Below are 18,850 nucleotides of genomic sequence, written 5' to 3' on the forward strand. Positions count from 1 at the left end.
ACAGCGTTCGGATTTCATCAGCCGGCTTGTCGATTATGAGCGTGTCTAGTTTTTATATAATCGATGAGATCATGTCCGAAATGTTTCGTTTTCCAATTGAAACTTTCCGTGAATCATTCAACGTGGATTGATGGAGGAGAGTGTCGTAATCGTTAGCGGTTCTCAGTACAATTAGTATGAGTGGAATTACCAGAACAAACTTCGCGAAGCAATCGAACTTCGTTTAAACGACTCCGCAACAGCTAGAGGTTGCAATCAACTCTCCGAGTACACTGCGCTTAAATTAGAATGATCTTTATTCAAACACCATTAACCCTATATTGTTTAAACTTCTAGAAACTCGTTCCACGTGTCACAGATCTCCCTTTATTTGCATAATCGAACGATTCATCCGCAGCTTTCGTTTCCGAATATGGCCGCTCGGAGTCGCCATTACGGCGGCATTCGACCGCTAAGGGTTCGAGCGAGTTATTAGAAAGGAATACTTCTCGAAACTTTTCGAAAGTTCATCTGTAGCATGGAAACCTTGCGAAATCGGGTTCTGGAGCTCGTTGTATAGCTCTCGATCGCGGAAAGGTTAAAGGCACGCGCAGCGCGGCGCGTGTTGTCGGGGCAAATTGGCTTCGATCGATTTTTCTAATGGTTTTAACATTCCCTCTGTTTGTTGCGACAGAGCCTAGAACAAGAGAGGCACCTGCTGAGAAGAAGGCTCGAGGAAGTCAAGGGCGAGAGCGAAGCCAGAGTGCTGGAGCTTCAGGCCGACGTCGAGACGCTCAGGAGCCAGCTGGAGGAGCAGAATGAGCGCGCGAGACGGGCGGAGCGCGATCAGGCGACTCTCGTCACCGAGCTCACCGCTCAAAACACGAGGCTCGCCGATCAGCTGAGAGAGGCAGCCAAACAGGAAGAGCAGCTGCTCATCGAGGTCAAGGTGCTCAGGGAAAAGTGTGCCCTTCGAAGTACCACGCTCCAGGATCACGTCAGCAGCCTGGAGGTTCTCAGGGACGAGGTAAATTAACAGTTTCCGTTTACGAACGTTGCTCAAACTTTCCGTGAAAACCGTCGAGCGGATGGCCTCGCGCTTGCGCGTTCTCTCGTACCACCTGAATATTGTTAAGCGATGATCGAACGCTACGTATACTGGTCACGATGTAAACTATGAGTCATCGTCGTCTCTTTCATTGAATTATTCTTACTGTTAGAATAACTTTGTATCTTTGTATCGCGTGGAATGATCATTTCATTATTATTAGAAACTCAGTGACTCCCGGTTTCGAAATGTTTCGTGTTCTAAAGAGTTAGAATACTTGCATGGCATTCGTCCGTTGTCAAGAGCTAGGTTCGACATACCAACTCGTTGCGATCTTAAGCTCTTGGTAGCAATCGAAACTTCGCAAAGGGAATATATGATTTGACTGCACTTAAAGCAGTAGCGTCAGCTATGAATTCATGAAGATCCGCAGTATAGCCGTGAAGAACCTCCCGGAGAACTTATCGATCGTTAGTCGATTCCGAGTCTCGGGTACTTCTAATTCCACGAGTATCCGAATACTCTCACGCATCTTCTTACGTAACGATCTTCGTGAGCCTCAAAGTATTCGTGCCGAAGGACTGTCCCGAGGACTGACCCCGTTCCTCCGACTCCGATCTTAGATTAGTCCACAAATTATTCTGGGAATCGCGCGTACCGTTGCATCGCGGACATCGCTGGGAATAGTTGAATATTTATGACACGGTGTGCATCGAATGGTCCGCGCGTTTAACGGAGTCACGGGGGAAACGTAGCCGTGAGAAGTTTAGGGCGCACCGCGGACGCAATCGTGACCCCCGGCGATCGACTTAAACCCGTCGTCCTTCGGCCCCGCGCCCTTTGTTCTCTCCTTACAAGAGGCGACGCGACGCGACGCGTACTCGAGTTTCAGGAAATGCTCTTCACGCATGAATTAAGTCCGCTGATGCACGTTACGCCGTCTGCACGTTACGTCGGTGTTATTGATTGTGCCGCGGAACGCTCGAAAACGTAAGTTGAACGGCTCCGTAAAGGCTGACACTTCGCGTTTCAGGAACTAGGTCGGTAGGAACCGTAAACAGATTCATTACAATGCGATAGAAACGTGAAAGATAATATTTCTCGGCGACAAAAGGTAAACAGGTCTGCGATCGATTATGCAAGTTTTTTTTAAGTGTTACATTTAGACAAAACGGAGTCGAGTGACACCGTGTTTTTGTAGTTTGTGTATTATACGTGCCAGTCGACGCGTAACTATGTGAAATTACGGAGCGAATTAATAATAAAGATTGTTGAATCATACATGTCTATTCGCGACCTATAGTGATGAATAAAGTAACTGGCCGGTAAGAGGAACATAGTCGCGACTAGGAACATTTACCACATTACCCGCCTGAAGGAGAAAGGAAGGAACAAAGGATATTACAATGAACCGATCCACATACAAGCGTCTATCATAGATCAGTATTTCATGGTATCAGTGCATATGTGGTCGAAGGCCATCTCACGGCTCTGGAATAAAGGATTTCTAAATATATTGAAGTCTTGCTGAAACTTCTATTCTACTCTTGTTCATCAAACTCGTTAATTGCTCCCTCTATCGCAGTCGTTGTTAGCACTTTCACCTTAGAAATCTAAGAAGACAATTCGTATAACCTACATCCACTTCACAGGACCATTATTACAATCTGATAACAAACCAGACATTAAAATCCTTATGCAAAATTTTACTCAAAGTACTAACAATCCCACATATACATATATCATTCAATAAATCTCAAAACCTCTCGAAACCTCTCAAACAAAAGCCCAAACGAAAGACCAAGAACAATAGTCGAGAAACACAAAGGGCGAACCGATTCCTGTATTCGTTCCAACTCGCAAACGTGACGCCCGTAGCTTGACCTTACGGCCGCAGAAGTATCGACGCGTTCCCTCCACCGAGAAACAAAATCACGCGTCCGTATCGTCGGGAGAGGGTTAACATACACGTGTTCACGCGCGAGGCCGTATTCTATAGTGTCAACAGCGGTTCGTAAGCGGATTGGTAGAGGCCAACAAAGTCGAGCCGAATGAAACGCGAGTCCGTTAAAGTCGGTCTTGCTGGCGTTCCAGGTGCAGTTAGTGTCCGCGCAAAGAGCAGAATTAGAGAGGAGGTCCTTGGAGCTACGGGAGGAGAGGGCGAGGGCCATGGCGGCCCTCGAAGAAGCCGAGGAGAGAGCAGCGGCCTTGGAGCGGCTCGGCCACGAGGCGGAGCACAGGGCGAAGCTCGCCGAACGAGAGAGGTGAGTTCTCGCGGTTCGACGCCAGGCTTCTTAATATTCCGCGATAACGCGCCAGTGATCCGCGATAACCCAGCCGACTCTTGTTTCATTATTGCGAATCGCTGGCCCGGCTCGATGCTACACGAGCAATCCGTGTAGCGTTGCCTTTCTGTTTTCTATCCGGGGAAGCCAAGGGGAGGATTCTTGGGCTTATCGGACGCAACGTATTTCAGACGTGCTGCTTATCTGGGCTATTGATACGTTTCTGAAGTTAACTGTGGAAGGTTGATGAAAACGGAATTTAGTAGAAGTTCGAACCGGCGACGTTTGTAAAAGTATTGACACAACGCTCACTTTGAAATCGGCGATGGATAGCAATTTTTTTTATTAACTCGATTCTTGGGAGTTCCATTAAGATTTTATATTTTTAGAACACAATTATATTTTTTATTTATAATATTAAGAATATAAGATGGTCGTTTTCGTTATTTGCGTCTATGTTCACGAGTGATCGACGGTTATAGACTTGTTGAAGTTGCGAGGGAACTTTTTCAAATTTTACTAGTTTAAATAGATAGGTTTTCTTATCAAACTACTAATACGGTGAATTAGATAATGGAGATTCTATTGCACAAAAATCCGTGGCTTACTGATCAGACTTTCGATTTACCGGAAGATTTCGTCGCTGCTCTCTTCTAATCAGATACAGACTTGAATATTACCGTGTTGAAATGTCAACACGCCGATTGCCCCACGCGTGTAACGTTGACGTAGTTTACACGATCGGGAACAATAAACGTAAAACACATTTTCCGCGGCGTAGTCGTCGATCTCAGCGCCCACGCGCCGCTACGGAAAGTCGATCTGGCGCAAGGCGATCGAGCCGAACCGGGAAACGGAATAGGATTCGAGTCGCGTGGCATTCAGCCTCGATCGGCTTCTCTCGTGCTCAGTAATCTCAGGCCAGCTGTTTGCTCGAGTCCATCGAGATTTATCGCGTCCTAAATTCGGTAGCCCGGATCGGTGTCCGAGTCGTTGCGCAAACATCCATTAATTGTCCGACGAGCGTTCTCCGTCTTCTATCTTGGGAAGAGGCTTTATCAAATCTCGATGGTAATCCTCCTCCGACGCTGGATAGCTTAATAATGTTACTAATAATAATATTGGGTCAACCAACAAATCTTTCTCCATTTTAAAAGTAAGTTTAACCCTTGTGTACCGTTCAGCTAATTCTCACACTCCAATGATGGAAAAAAGCAGCTTACGAATAAAAGGAAACTTCCACTATCAAACAAAATTTTATTAACACGTTGAATGCCGTACGATTTCGTACAGCAAAATTCACGAAATGGAAAAATATTAAATCTGATTGAATTGCATTATTATTGCTGTACGTTTATCCATCTAAATGTCATAAAAAGGCAAACAATCATCGTTTAATTAAATAAACCATTATAATTCAATGCCACTCAACGTGTTAAACTACGCATTGTCCACCGTCGGCCTCCCGACATCCTCCGGACATATTAAATAAAAAGAGGGTAGCTTTCCTTTTCAATCCAATATTCCTTCTCACATGCTCGCTGTACCTTGTCGCCAGCGTACGCTGTACTCATTATTTCAGCTAGGCTTGGAAACGAACCCCAACGAACATATCTCAACAAGTATTATTATCATTCGTAGGGACGAGCTGGCTGCGACGTTAGCGGTCATCGAGGCGGAAAGGAGAGGCCGATCGGACTCTATACAGAAGCCGCCGAGGTCGTTGCAGGCTGAAATGGAGTGCGAGGAGAGCGGAAGTTCGCTGGGGGAGCAGGAGGACCTTCGCAGCGAAGTGGCGAGGGCTGCGAAACGGTTGAAGGAGCTCTGCGTCCATTTGAGGCGGGGGGAGGACGACTCCGGCCTGCAAAGCGACTGCGACGAGTCCATGCTCGTGATCAACACCGCGGAGGAGGTGACCACCAACGGTCGGGAGACTCTATCCAGCACGGTAAGAGACTCCGCCGGCCCGCCCTCTTTGTTCCGCGACTTCCGGTTTCCGGCTACGGGGCACCGGGGCTCTTGACCGGCCACGAAAAAAACTCGACGAACGTGCTCGGCTCACTGATCGCAGCCGGGAGATCGTAGATAGCGAATCGAGCGTGACTGAAGCACCCAGACGATCGTCCGTGCGCATTGTTTTGCTAGAGTATTTGCGGATCGTGTTTGCGCGGGCCATGCCTCTGATAAGATTCGTAGCTCCTTGATGCGTGCTGATATCGCCGCGATCGAGTAACTGCCACTAATACAGCAATTAACATCGGATAAGAATACGAAGGCAAAATGGTTCCTAAGAAACTGGTAGCGATAAAGAGAATTGTCGAGTGATATTTTATGATGCGTAGTAATGATCATTTTAAATCAGAGTGTAACCTAATACGTCTGTCGTATGATCTGCCTGTGAAATGATAAAGAGTAAATCTTGATAGTCCTCTTTAGTTACTATTTTAAGCGATCCCGACAGTCTCCAATTTTTTCAATCTTCTTGCAGCCGAACTGTCCCGGCGCTCTACTGGACATCGTCGAGGAGGTGTACAACCTGGCACTGTCCGGAAGAGGAGCGCCAGGGGAGCTAGGTCTCGCCGTCGAGCTGCACAGGGTACGAGAAGAGCTGGAGCACACGAAAGAGCAGCTGAAGCAGACGCAGGACGAACTGAAGAGGCGCGGGGAGGCTCTGCTGGACATGACCAGCAAGCTGAGCGTATCCGAAGCGGAACTGCGCGGAGTGAGGGAGGAACGCGACAGAGCTCGAGGGGACATGGAGCATTCGCAGCTGACGAAAGACGAGGTCCTGGCGCAGGCTTACAAAGTCAGGGATCAAGCGGTCGCCAGGAAGAACAGGGCGGAAGTGGAATTGGCGAAAACGCGGATAGACGTTCTCCAGGCTAACAGCCAGCTGATGGAGGCGATCCAGCAGAAGATAGAGCTCAGTCAGCAGCTGGAGCAGTGGCAGATGGACGTGCAATCGCTCGTCGATGAACATGTCCGCAGTAAAATGATGCCAGTCGCGAACGCCATCACCGCCGCGAACGGCGAGAACGCGGAGATCGTGGCGCCGGCCAGGAAGAAGAGGAGCACCGGCTCGTCGCGGAAGATGTTCGGCTTTTTTTGACGAAAGTGATGGTTCGCGGCACGTGACAGCCAGGAAGGCCGGTGCACACGTTGATTGAAGACTGCGCTCGAAGGGAGGTTCTTTCTCGCGTTTCAAGGAGTATCAGGGACCATTCGACCGCTCATCGCCCCGGTTCAGGGGCAGACTGGTGACTCGAATTCACGTATTCGAGTCCGAATTCTACGATTAACCCGTCGCGAAAGATGAGACGCTAGTTTCTACGACAGTTTCTAGAAAATAGTCATATCGCGGACGGTTCGTATCACTTTTTACGCGCGCACGCATCCGAAATACGGACGGCACAGACTTCATCGTCCTCGGTAAAAGTTTCTCGCGGCTGTAAGACGCTTTTGCGCACGAAGTATCTTTCGTTTTCCTTTTTAACGAAGTCGGAAGAAGGATTAACGCGTTGCTACGTGGTATCGCAACGCGATAGAGAGTCCGAAACAGCGACCGAAGTTTCTTCCTTACGGCGCGAGCAAATCATTGAGGAAAGAAAGCGACAGCAACTCTCGGCCAGCTCGGGCGAGTTAAGCGATCGCCAACGGTGAAGCGTGAACGCTTTTCATTTCCCTTTGCGCGAACGTTTCGAGAAGTAATGATCATTCCGGTAATCGCGGTACGGCTCGTTACCGCGGCAAGAACGATCTTTAACGGCCGTGTGTTTCTTAAGGATCTCGTACGTTTCGCGGGTTCGATCTTATTACCGTGTCGAGCGAGAAGAATATAAGAGAAACCAGCGAACTTCCTAGTTCTTCTGACGACTGATCGTACCCGCGCCGGCCTAATGAAAGTCGATCGTTGGCCTCGCGTCTGTAAATAAACGGTTTTCGACGGACACTTGTCTTCGTAGGAGCGGAATTTCTTTATCGTTGATTGGTGAGACATTTTATCGATGTTACGATCAGCGCTCTGGGTCGAATTTACGACGTTACTGGTAGCCAGGAAATTGATCGTTGAAAAATTAACCGAATCGATTTTTAGCGCCCGTTATCGCGTCATACTTTGCCTTTTCAAATCGGTCTAACGTTTTAGATGGAATTGCCATTGCGCGCGCGATCGCAGCTCGAACGGCTGCAACGAAAGAAGCGAAATCGGTCGACCAGACCGCGGCACTGTCGCCGTTTCGTGTAACGACAGTGCAACGACACTAGAGAAATTTCCACGCGAATCCGCGCGCCGGTCGATCGCGAACGATTCTTCTCTCGGCGCTCAATTTTCATTCCAGTCCGAACGGTTAGCTTTAATTAACGAACGGTGTTTAACGAACAACGAAGCGGTCGCACGCGGATCGCCAACGCGCGGCTCCGTCCTTTGTAAATTAGCGGCCGGCGAGCCGCGAGCCTCGCCGAGATTGTACGATAGCTGTATGGTTCGCGATCTGAGCAATTGTGACAACTTATTTATTTAATAAAAGTCTGTTTTACGGATGCGTTGTTGGAACACACTTGTAAATACGTTCCTTGAGCCTCTTTACGGTTCAAGGTCTCGCGGTGAGTACCGTTCGTTGTTCTGAATGAGAGCTTACATCCATCTGGCATGAATTTGTAGAGTTTCATCGAGTTCCGCAGGACAATCGAAGCTATCTGATTCTCTGGCGAAATGTCGGGAACTTGTTTCCGAGAGAAGACGATGCACGATTCAGCGCAATCGAACAGCATTCGCTGCAGTTCACCGTGTTTTGATGAATATTATTTTATCTTCGATTGTTACTCTTTAGCGTTAGACTGAAATCATTAGTTCCTATCCTTTAGGATAAATCCTCGAGTGACGAAACGTTTGAAGTGACTAATTGTAAGAGATCGTAGACTATTGTAATAATTTGGTAAGAAAAATGAACACGGCAATATTTCATTACTAGTCGGCTTGGTGGACTTCATACTAGACCATCCATATTTCCTTCTATTTAAAACTCTTCGTTCAACAAACTAAATCGACGTATCGCAATATATTACCGTATCGAGTTCCTAACGGAGTAGTCAACAACAACAACAACAGGATTGAAAAGAAACAAATAGGCATTTATTCACAAGAGGCAGGTGTAGTTACAGTAGTTTTTTCTGTCGCTTTTATATATATATTTATATATATATATAATATGTATATATACGTATATATATAATAGTATCTCACGTTCGTTATAATTATCGATCGGTCCAACTACGCAATATAAATGGGCATGAACAATGGGGGAGGGGGCGGGTGCATACAAAGTGTTTTCTTTTTTTTTTTTGTCCTTTCGTACGCTCTAAAAAGCGACGTCGTTGCGAAGACGCGTCGCTCGGATATTAGTCTCCTCGCTGGTTAGAATTTTCAATTATCCTCCATCTCGCCTCGCGGGAAGCAAGACTCTATCCTAATGAAACGAACAAAATTAATCTCCTCCGCCGTGAATAGGGAATCATCCCTTCGCCGGCCGCAGACCCGGCGACGAACGTTCCGCTCGCGGTTTGCTCGCGACGTCGACCGAAAACAGGATCGATCGTACTCGTTTATCGTTTTCCTTTCATCTACTCTTCGTCCCCTTTTCCTCCTTTCTTCCCCTTCAAGTACATAGCCGGAGATCGCGCTACTCGAGTTCCAAAGGCGATCGCCAACGATATTTCCTCTCCGTTCCCTTTTACCCTCGTGAATCGGCGCGCAGTCGACGGCAACGATACTTTTATAATTGAAACGCTTCGACCGACACGCGACGAGACTCGGCGATTCCCCTATACTTTCTCGCTTCTCTTCGGCGTCGTGTCAACACGATGATCGGTGGCAACAATAGAATTAACAATGATCGATGACAACGCGATGATCCGATGACAATCGAGTCTGAACAATTGAACGAGATGACGCGGTAACGTTTATATTTTTCCTCCTCCTCTTCTTCTTCTTCATCATCGTCTTCATCTTCTTCTTCATCTTCATCTTCATCATCTTCTTCTTCTTCTGGTATCGTCGAAACTATCGAGTCGAGTATCGTTTTAATTTGCCATTAGGTATAGAGAGGTACGTTACTCGTTTTTTTTTTCTGAAGATAGAGAGAAAGAGAGATAGAGAAAGAGAGAGAGAGAGAGACACTATAATTATCAATGAAGCATCGTGTTTGTGCAGAACAACTCTTCTATCAGTAGATCGCATTTTTTTTTTCGTTAAGGATATTACATGTCACAGTAAATATAGTTAGGTTTGCTCTATTCTATGTCAGTTACAAGTGGCTTCCCTTCTCCTTTACCCTCCTCCTTCACCTCTTTTTCGCCTTTTTTTTCATCGATATCCTCGTGTCCCTCCCATGGCGACAAGTCAACACCTATTTATTTAAAGGAGACAGTTAAGCTACGCGCAGTTTGTGATCGTGTGTCTCGGTGTACGCTTCGTCGTGTTTATGTTTTCCTTCGCTATGTGTTCGTGTGTGTGTATGTGTGTGTGTACATTGTATATTCTCCGTGTCGTCTCCCTTCTCAGTCAAACGTGTAACATGTGTACTCGTGTTTCGTGTACATATGTGGCTCGCGTCACACGCGTCGCCGTTTCGACGACTCGGCGCCGCGATGTGTCCAACACCATTCAACTCCACGATTCATCGCCGCGTAAAGTCCTCGTACCTCCTTCCTTCGTTTGTCCTCCCTTTATCTCTACACAAGTGTATATTAATATATTTACATCCACACACACATGCACACACGCACGCACGCACGCACGCACGCACATCGCGTTTAGCATCCCCGCGCTCGTCGAGGCTGTCGCATGCCACCCCCGATCACTCTCGATCGACCTAACATTAATATAAATTCAACAACTGACATACGTATATATATACATATACATATACATATCGATCTACGTATATGTATATATACATAGAATTTTCGTAAAGCAAGGTATCGCGTCAACGATTACATGTATGTATATCAATGGTAGCAGAAGAAGCGCCGCCCCGGTTACTTTCGCGTCAATTACTCGCCGCGGCTGTCCCGATTCGCCCGGAATGCGGGTCGCCCGACGTTCCGTCGATTTCTCATCGTACCGAGACACCGTTCTCGCCGTCCGCGTTCGCGGAGAATCGATCGGCAACGGAAGGAACGGAAAAGACACGGGTGAAAGGAAATCCGAAGCGGCGGATCGAAAGGAGAAGTTCGAATGGTTAACGCGCGCCACTCGCGTCATCCATGACGCATTGGCCGCCAATGACCGATCAGTCTCGCGGGTGACGATAGTGAGGCACCGAGCAGACCGATCGGTTGCAAGCATTTTTCGTTTAACACGTTCGTTGCCAATGCTAACGGTTGCCGTCGTTGGGACTGATAAGGAAACCTTGTTCAGTGTCAATGGAATCGATATGTCCCCTTCGTTATACAGCACTCGAAGTTTCGAAGTGATGTATCGTTGGAATAGCGCCTATCAGCGGTTGCATGCAGCCGGAAAGGCTTTGGCACCGGATGTGCTGCCAGCCGGATAAGTTGGCAACGAACGTGCTGAACGGGGGATGTTTCCTTTCGTGGCAACACTCAGCCGTGGGACGAGGCGATTCTTTCTTTGTCTGCCGCGAGTGAGACCGTCTCTCCCCTCCAACGTATTCCAGTCAGTTCTCGTCGTAAAAGGCGGGTGATCGTCGCTACGTGCATTTTATGTACAAATTAATGATCCGTCTATCACCGCCACTGTAATCCCGCTACGTCCTCTTCGCCTAGATACAATTCGCTCTCTCGCAACCCCTCGCCAAGCACACTGTTCCCTCTTGCACACACGCTCGCCTATTACTCTCGCCATCGTTCCTATTTAAACGCTACATAGAAATATCTCTCTTCGTTCTGGGTCCCGCACAACTTTGTATCATTCGCATATGACGATGGCTTCCACGATGTGACCGTCCTCGATGGACACGGGAGGATCCGACGCCGAGCGCGGCAACCCTCTCCCCCACGGGGAACCGGTGATGACCGCGGAATCAGAAATGGGGCTTCCATTTGCATTTTGGTACTTAACGGTGAAGTAATTATTTTATTTATTCGTGGAATAATTGAAGTGGTAAATAATTCAATATGATTACCAGATGATTTGATAATTAAAAGTTACTAATGATTATTAATAAAGGTTTCCGTGACAGACCGAATAAAGTGTTTGCACTCGTGGAAATTCTAATTGCAAGATACTTGGTTCGAGATTGTCGAACGATACAACGGGTTTTCAATTAAAATTTTCAAGAAGAGCGCTGAAGGAGTTATTGATATTTATGAAAAGAGAAAGTAAAGGAGATAGTGAGGTACACTATCAGATTAAGAGAGACATAATGTTAATCGTAAAAATGATGCCCATCTCGGCTCACGGAAACGTGTTTTCTTCGAAGGAAGCGTCCAGGGAAAATGAACCTCCCTTGCTGTGAAACAATGTAGGTTCACTGCATCGTCTGTCATACGAAAATAATCGGAGATCGGACGAATTAGCTTCGTATGTCTGTACAATTCTGCGATCGTTCAGCGTCGGTAACATCTAGAGCTACATTAGAGAATCAACTGAAAGGAAAACGGCGCACGATGTTGGATCTCAGGTCAATTATTAAGCTACTGATTGGTATTAGGCGTATCGGCGTGCACTTGTCGCCGATTTCCTTCGAGTAGTCAGCATTTCCGCACGTGATCCATCTGCCACGTTCTATTACTCCGTGCAATGTGAAATGTCTCAATCCGAACTCATAAAATAGAACAACTCGTACAATCCAATCGATTTCCCATCTCAGTTACGCAAACAAAGCTCCAGCTCTCTAAGAATGAAAAAATAGTAACAGCAACCGAAGAACCGTACAAACTTATCATTTACACGAACACACAATATACGAAGTCAATTGGAAAAAGTGAAAACTTCTAGAAATCAATGAACGATCAATGAAAAATCGAACATGTTACATTGCACAATCGTTTCCGGCAACGAGGCCGAAAGTCGTTTCGCTGACTGCACGATGTATCCTAGACAGCCGCTGAATCACGATCGACGCGGTGCACGTGCGACTATCAAGGATTCAGAGTACGTACGTGCACTATCGTGAACGGGCAATCTCCGTGGACGAATATGGCGTCGGTCTAAGTTCCACGTGACGCGTGAACCGCGATATCGATTTCCGTTATCGTGAAATGACAACTACGTCGCGCGCGAAGGCGGTCAGCGTTTCCGATGATCGTCGGGCGTCACGATGACAGCAGCTCGTTACAGCGCGCGCAACAATGGCGAACGATCGCGTCGCTCGCGCTCGCGTCAGCGTTTTACCGCGCATAGTTTGTGCGTACGGTAACAACGTCGGATCGCTTTATGGTGTCGCAGGATCGGTGTATAACTTCGTCCTCGTCCTCGTTCATCTCGGCCGCGTCCTCCCCGTGGATTTGAAGGACGGTCGCGGTCACTTTTTCTTTGTCGCATCGCCCTCATCTCGCAAGGTGCAAGCTCTTCTATAGTTCGCCATAAAAAATAAACTCCCTATTACTCGTCTGTCCGCGCATGTAAGTAACGTGACGTGTACGTGTGTTTTAATTACGTGTGCCTGCCTGTTCGCGTGGGTGTCCCTACAGTTGCGTGTCCATTACAATACGTGTTTACGTGTGTGAGGTTTCGTGTAGCCCGGTCGTCCTCGTCTCGCTCCTCTAATCTGTACACCCGAGAATACACAATTGTTTTAAGTTATACATTTAAGCTCCCTATAGCTTCCGATTTCATCTTCTGTATCTCCCATTAATATTAATATTATTATTTCGTTTCCTCCCTCCCTTCGCTCGCTTCCCAGTTGAGTCGTCGGGTGCGCCTTGACGCTGGAACGCTCCGCTTCCTCAGTCATTCCGTTAACACTCGCACACCGTTCCCCGTTCACACTCCGCCTAGAGCTTCCCTCTCGAACCCAGCGAATTCACTAAATTCAGCGCGATAGCTAATACCATCCCGTATATACATTAAATCGATCCCTATTCTCGCAGGGACGTTGCTCGCTGCTCCGATCGTGTTTACGAGACACCGTGAATCGTGATCAACGGGTTCCATGCTCCTGGCGGCAGGAGCCTTTCTCTCGTTCGGTGTCTATCAAAGGTGGAACGAGAGCGCGAGCGTCTCCTGGGGGGACCGGGATTCTCTGTCAATATCCCGAAGTGAGTATACAGGCTTCTGGGGCGGTCGCGGCGCGTGAAATCGTTCCCCGCGGCCCCGTCGCCGTCACCTCGGCATCGTGTTTTTTAATCTTTTCATTTTTGTCGGACACTGCGTTTAACATACATAACATCATATCGACACACGTAAGCGTAGTCCACTATAGCTGTGGTAATTAGTATATGTAGTTATTAGTAGTATATGCTGTCCGGAGAGGGCGAAAGGAGTGACCTCGATGACGCGTTCGGCGGCGATTCGCTAAAGTATTTCAAGGTCAGGGGCGACTGCAGATGTCTATGTCGGATCACCTCTCGCTCAGCAGGCAGCGGCCACAGTTCCTGCGCAATCAGCGGATAAGTCTATTCAGATTTTTATTACACACTGCGGTGGGTGGGGTATCGGGAATAAAAGACATATAGCGAATTGTTCGTTGAGATAGCGACAACTTTGGAAAGTACATTGTTTGCTTTATTTGTCATTGATACAGTTGGAAAGGAGGGAAATGATGTTTCACTGAATCGCTTCATGGATCAACCCTTTAACCTGTTACCTTTGCCAGTATACGAGGAAGAGGAGCTTATATAATAATTGTACGATTAACATTGGAGGATAGTGTCCAGAGAACTGGACGCCATCTGGACGATGCGGGTGAACATAAACGACGAGTTTTCTTGTTTTCCTCCAGTTAACAGGTTAAGGACCACTTGGGCACGCTCGACTATTTCTTTGTGATAGTAAATAAGCGCTTAGCCTTTGAGACAAGTGCGTTAGTTTACTATTCCGAGGAATTTTTGGCGATAGTTCGAGGAACTATTGAGAATCGAATGATTTGAAATGAAGCCATGATGCATGAAAGGGTTTGACTTCGAATCATACGTTTCACTGGATGTCTTTTATTCGCAATATGAAGAACAGAAGTACTGCCGATTCGTATAGTTCAGCGGCTGAGCGTGATCATTTACCTGCAGCGAGAGAGCCTCGTCTCAGGACTCACCCTGCTTATTTCTACGTCCAGTCAGAGAGCCAACTAGAGACTGCAGAGTGGTGCCCAGTCTTCTCTCCTTCGGATTGTTCAGTTTGGTGGCGTGTTTAAAGCCCAGCGGGTGTGCGTCTAAGCATTTCTGATACCTCAGCTGTATACGGAAAGAAGGAATCGGATTTCAGTCAATAATCGAGTGAGTAGATTCGATTACTTGAATTTTTCATATCGTCAAATATTTTTCATTTCATTCACCGACCCATGTGATTTAGTATTTGCTAATTACCTTGCAAGCGGCTTCGATGGTTTTGCATAGGGCCCCGCTGCTGGGCTCGCAGTTGAAGACGTGTGCGAAGAAGAGATTTTGCGCGGTGTGCATTATAAAAGCGCACTGTTTCACGTTCCGGCCAATACCGAGGAACGACAAGTAACGTACTCGACACTCGGTGATACTCTCCTCCTAGAAAATACACCAACGAATGGGATCATTAATCCCTCATCCTATGATTTCTCTTATAATCATGCTAAGATAACTTTGACGTTAAGAGTTTATCGAAAAACAAAGAAAAATTCTTAGTTCATCCATACCAAAGTTTACCTCAAAATATAACAACTAATAATGAAAAAATAGTATTTACTTTTAATCTAAAATAATTGAATGACATTTAATTCTTGTAAGTTCCGATTGAAAACTTCCTCGCGAGTCTAACTCGATATTGTATGGCGAGGGGTTAAATGGAAATTATTCAACGAAGTCGATTTCTGCAGTCCCTTAATCTCAACTTACGTTCGGTGTAAGAATAGAAATCATGCTAGGCGCGACAGCAACTTTCACGTTTCGCCATTCGTTGATAGGTGTCATAGCTACGGTCTGATCTATCGCGTCGTTTAGAACCTTCATGCCTGTGGCCTGAGAAACTCTTATGGATCCCAGATACTGCGCCGGCAGTACCTTCTTTGGCTCTTCCATCGGCGTTGGAAAGGATTGTGCTGGGAACAGATCGATACACAATTAATCTTCTGACGCAACGAAACCTCCAATCCTGTTCTATCAGGAACAATCAATCATTAAGACGTTTCGTGCCACGGAAATTTTGGTCATATTTTGTTAATGAACTCTATTGATTTTTAAAATAAAATATTAAATTATATTCACGTTTTCGGTTATTTTTATATATTTCGATATTCTTTCTTTATATTTTGGGTGTTTTGTAACGTATAACACTCTTGATACACTCAAAAATATTTTCTTATAAAAATTGACGTGTACCATATTTGGTACATATGGACTGAACGTAAAAAGTAACGTCAAGGATATTGTTACTTTTATCCATTTCAAGTGCAACGTTTGAACGATTTCGATTATCCAAGCACTGGTTCGATCTTTGCAATATCGATCACTTACTGACTAGCCCTTGGCCATTTCTATGGAAGCGTCGGTGTTCCGTGGGCAAGTTGGTGGGTCTCGTGGCGAGGTTCGTTCGCCCGTTGATGTCTACAGGCTTCGCCAGGTTCTGGTGTTGCGACCGCTCGATCATGATCTTCTTGCAGATATCGCGTAGCGTGTTGGCAATCGTGCGCGCTGGTATGTCGCAACGGAACACGTGACACATGTGCTTCCGGGTCGTTCGGTCTCTTGCCACGTAAGCGAAGTCCCTGAAGAGCAATTTCATTCGACGGTTTAGTATCCAGCGATCTACAGTATCATCTGACCAAGTGTATAACAAGCGAAATTTACCTTTCACTGCAGAGGCCGACGAGGAAGACATGGAAAGAATTATGAACACGTTATTAACACTTCGATTCCAGCGGAAAATATTTCAACCCTCGGAAGATGGACATCTTAGAGGCTTCGTTAATTGGAATGTCTAGATTCTTTTTAATATTTGTTCGTCAATTCTTTTTAGATACGTTACCGAGGTAGTTGTATTAACCCTTTGTATTCGGAGTTTCTCACCAGAAATATTTTCACATTTTCTGATGGAATAAAGACGATATTTTGTGATACTAACGAAGAGAAATCACACGTATATTGAGGAACGAAGCTATTTCATTTCAATATTTCTCAAATTAATGCGTTGTACGAAGTATGATATTAAATATCAAGTTTTACAGTTGTACTGTAAGAAATCGAGCGGTGAGTGAGAGTCAGCTCTCTAGTGCAAAGGGTTAATGATAGTTTAATATTACCAATGTAATTAGCTTCAATTTTTATACGAATTTTCAAAAACTTGGGTCAAGATAGACCTCGCTATCGTCTTCCGAGGATTAGAAGCATCACTTACCGGCAGTGATCTCTGCCAACCCCCCACACCCTCACTGTGTGAATCGGTTGAGTATTCAGTACAGTCAGATTTTCCGGATCTATCAGCTTCAGTGCGCCCTCGTCCAAGTCCATGAACAAATCTTTACCCTGAAAGAATGGAAATTGTAAGTATAATTTTAGTATATTACTTATGTCAACCCTTAATGGACCAATGCCGCCATATAAGTAGTATGATACTTTTACTTAATGAGTTTAATATCGCGTATATGGCGGCAAAACTCATTTTATTATTATTACTGTTATTATTGTAATATTTACAATTAACACGTTAACCCCTTGACCTACGATATCGTGTCTCTCGTGACGAATATTTTCAATTAAATTTGAGAAATCTAAGTGTTACTAATTCTCTTCAAATATAAATTAAATATTATCGTTAACCTTATGTTCTAAATTATTAACGATAAAGTAGTTGTATCGATCATGATTAAGAAATAAGTAATAGTTCAAGGGGTTACGTATCGCTAGCTCACTTCTGTGGATTTATTTCCGCTTGTTATCCACGTTACGCTATTTTTTGGTAAGTGAACTTGAAATACCTCCGGTCCGTTAAGGGTGAATACAATAGAAGACACAAATAATACTAACATCGCCCCATCGACCAACCACGTCCAAAAGATCATTTCTACCAAGAGACAGGTCGACGATGCATTTGTTGACAGCCTTGCTGCTTCTTTCAGGTGTCAGATCTTCCTCGGCGATCTCGGTCCATCCCAGAGAACGCACGGCGAATCTGATCGGCTTGTCTTTGCCCTCGGAATCTGCCCTAGCCGGATAGCTTCTTCGCCTGAACGCAGAGAAAACATGAAAAAAATTCCTGCGTGCTCAAGAGACACGAAGGAATATAAACATTACAGGTAATCAATTAAGCGAAACGAATCTTACTTCAGAAGCAATTCTTTTCTCTTGGTTTCGAGCTCTTGGCACAAACATGAACTCGTGTTGCTGCGGGTCACGGTGTTCACCATGCCACTCGAAGTGTGGAAATTGTTTATCTGTAATAATCACGTTTGTTTACTGAACTTTCATCCGGACTCAATTTCGATTTCAAATTAACACACTGTTGATCGGCAATTCCATGCAGAAGCTGCCTCATGTTACCGGTTGTTGTTTCGTAATTAAATATAAAAGTGGAACGATCCAAGTAAACTTCAATATACTTTATTTACATATAACAAATTGAAATATAATTTTGAATATTTGCTTCCGCAATGTTCTATATTGCCCTGTGCTTCTAAAATTGAAACAGCTAATGCAAGTGCAAACACGAGTTAACTCGTGACCGGTCAACAATGTGTTAAGTCAGATTTGAACAATAAACCTACTGGTCAAAATGACTCGTTCCTACTTCCTCCACTTTGCAATTATCAAAAAGACAACAGATGTTTCTCGGAGGAAGTATTAACCCTTTGCCGACGAAGATCGTTTTTAGTACACAAAACCTTTCGCAGATTCTGCTAAATTAAACGCTGAATACTTAAATCATAAAGAATAAGGAAACTGTACTGATTTCTTGCTGTTCGAATAGTTAAATCATTTGTTTGCAACTTGGTATTCCATGGAAGTTTGATCTCAGCGAAATGCCGACATTCGTCCGCAAAAGGTTAAAGGAATTGATTTAGCAATACGCGAACTGAATTATAAATTAATTAAAGTCTCGACAGATGCACTCTTGAAGTTCTTATGGAGGAATTTCAAAAAAGTCAATTCAACACGGTAGTTTTAGTGTTAATGATTGAACCTTGTTACTCGATACTGTCATTATTAATTTACTCACGCTGTCGTTGTCCTTGATGAGATTCTTTCGGGATTCTCTCTTAGAGTTCAGCGGGGCTTCCGGAGGCTCTCTTTGTATGTTGCCGCTTTTCACGTGCCAATAATAGGGGCCATTTTCGTCTGAAAGGAAATCCGATCGTTCATTGGCTCCGCGAGTGTCAACATTCCCTTGTTGACCACTTTTGCCGTATTCACGAAGGTTTATCGGCTTACGCGGTAAAAGTTGGATCACCGAACT

The 18,850-nt window shown here is 45.5% G+C and overlaps 2 protein-coding genes across 2 annotated transcripts in view; one reads left to right on the forward strand and one right to left on the reverse strand.

Moving 5' to 3' along the window:
* Positions 1 to 7,851, forward strand: part of LOC116427986 (bicaudal D-related protein homolog) — a 38,780-nt gene extending 30,929 nt beyond the window's left edge. Inside the window, exons 2-5 of the mRNA XM_031978994.2 lie at positions 674 to 1,006; positions 3,122 to 3,291; positions 4,954 to 5,260; positions 5,801 to 7,851. Coding sequence (XP_031834854.1) covers positions 674 to 1,006; positions 3,122 to 3,291; positions 4,954 to 5,260; positions 5,801 to 6,421 — 1,431 coding nt within the window. The 3' untranslated portion in view covers positions 6,422 to 7,851. The remainder of the gene's footprint in view (positions 1 to 673; positions 1,007 to 3,121; positions 3,292 to 4,953; positions 5,261 to 5,800) is intronic.
* Positions 7,852 to 8,421: 570 nt separating this feature from the next.
* Positions 8,422 to 18,850, reverse strand: part of LOC116427989 (amyloid beta precursor protein binding family B member 1) — a 201,438-nt gene continuing 191,009 nt past the window's right edge. The window contains exons 7-16 of the mRNA XM_031978999.2: positions 18,614 to 18,732; positions 17,722 to 17,831; positions 17,425 to 17,623; positions 16,796 to 16,923; positions 16,249 to 16,254; positions 15,916 to 16,166; positions 15,298 to 15,500; positions 14,797 to 14,970; positions 14,526 to 14,664; positions 8,422 to 13,869 (exon numbers count right to left, since the gene is read on the reverse strand). Coding sequence (XP_031834859.1) covers positions 13,847 to 13,869; positions 14,526 to 14,664; positions 14,797 to 14,970; positions 15,298 to 15,500; positions 15,916 to 16,166; positions 16,249 to 16,254; positions 16,796 to 16,923; positions 17,425 to 17,623; positions 17,722 to 17,831; positions 18,614 to 18,732 — 1,352 coding nt within the window. The 3' untranslated portion in view covers positions 8,422 to 13,846. The remainder of the gene's footprint in view (positions 13,870 to 14,525; positions 14,665 to 14,796; positions 14,971 to 15,297; positions 15,501 to 15,915; positions 16,167 to 16,248; positions 16,255 to 16,795; positions 16,924 to 17,424; positions 17,624 to 17,721; positions 17,832 to 18,613; positions 18,733 to 18,850) is intronic.

Source organism: Nomia melanderi, chromosome 6 (genome assembly GCF_051020985.1).
Source record: "Nomia melanderi isolate GNS246 chromosome 6, iyNomMela1, whole genome shotgun sequence".
In the NCBI taxonomy this organism is placed as follows: Eukaryota; Metazoa; Arthropoda; class Insecta; order Hymenoptera; family Halictidae; genus Nomia; species Nomia melanderi.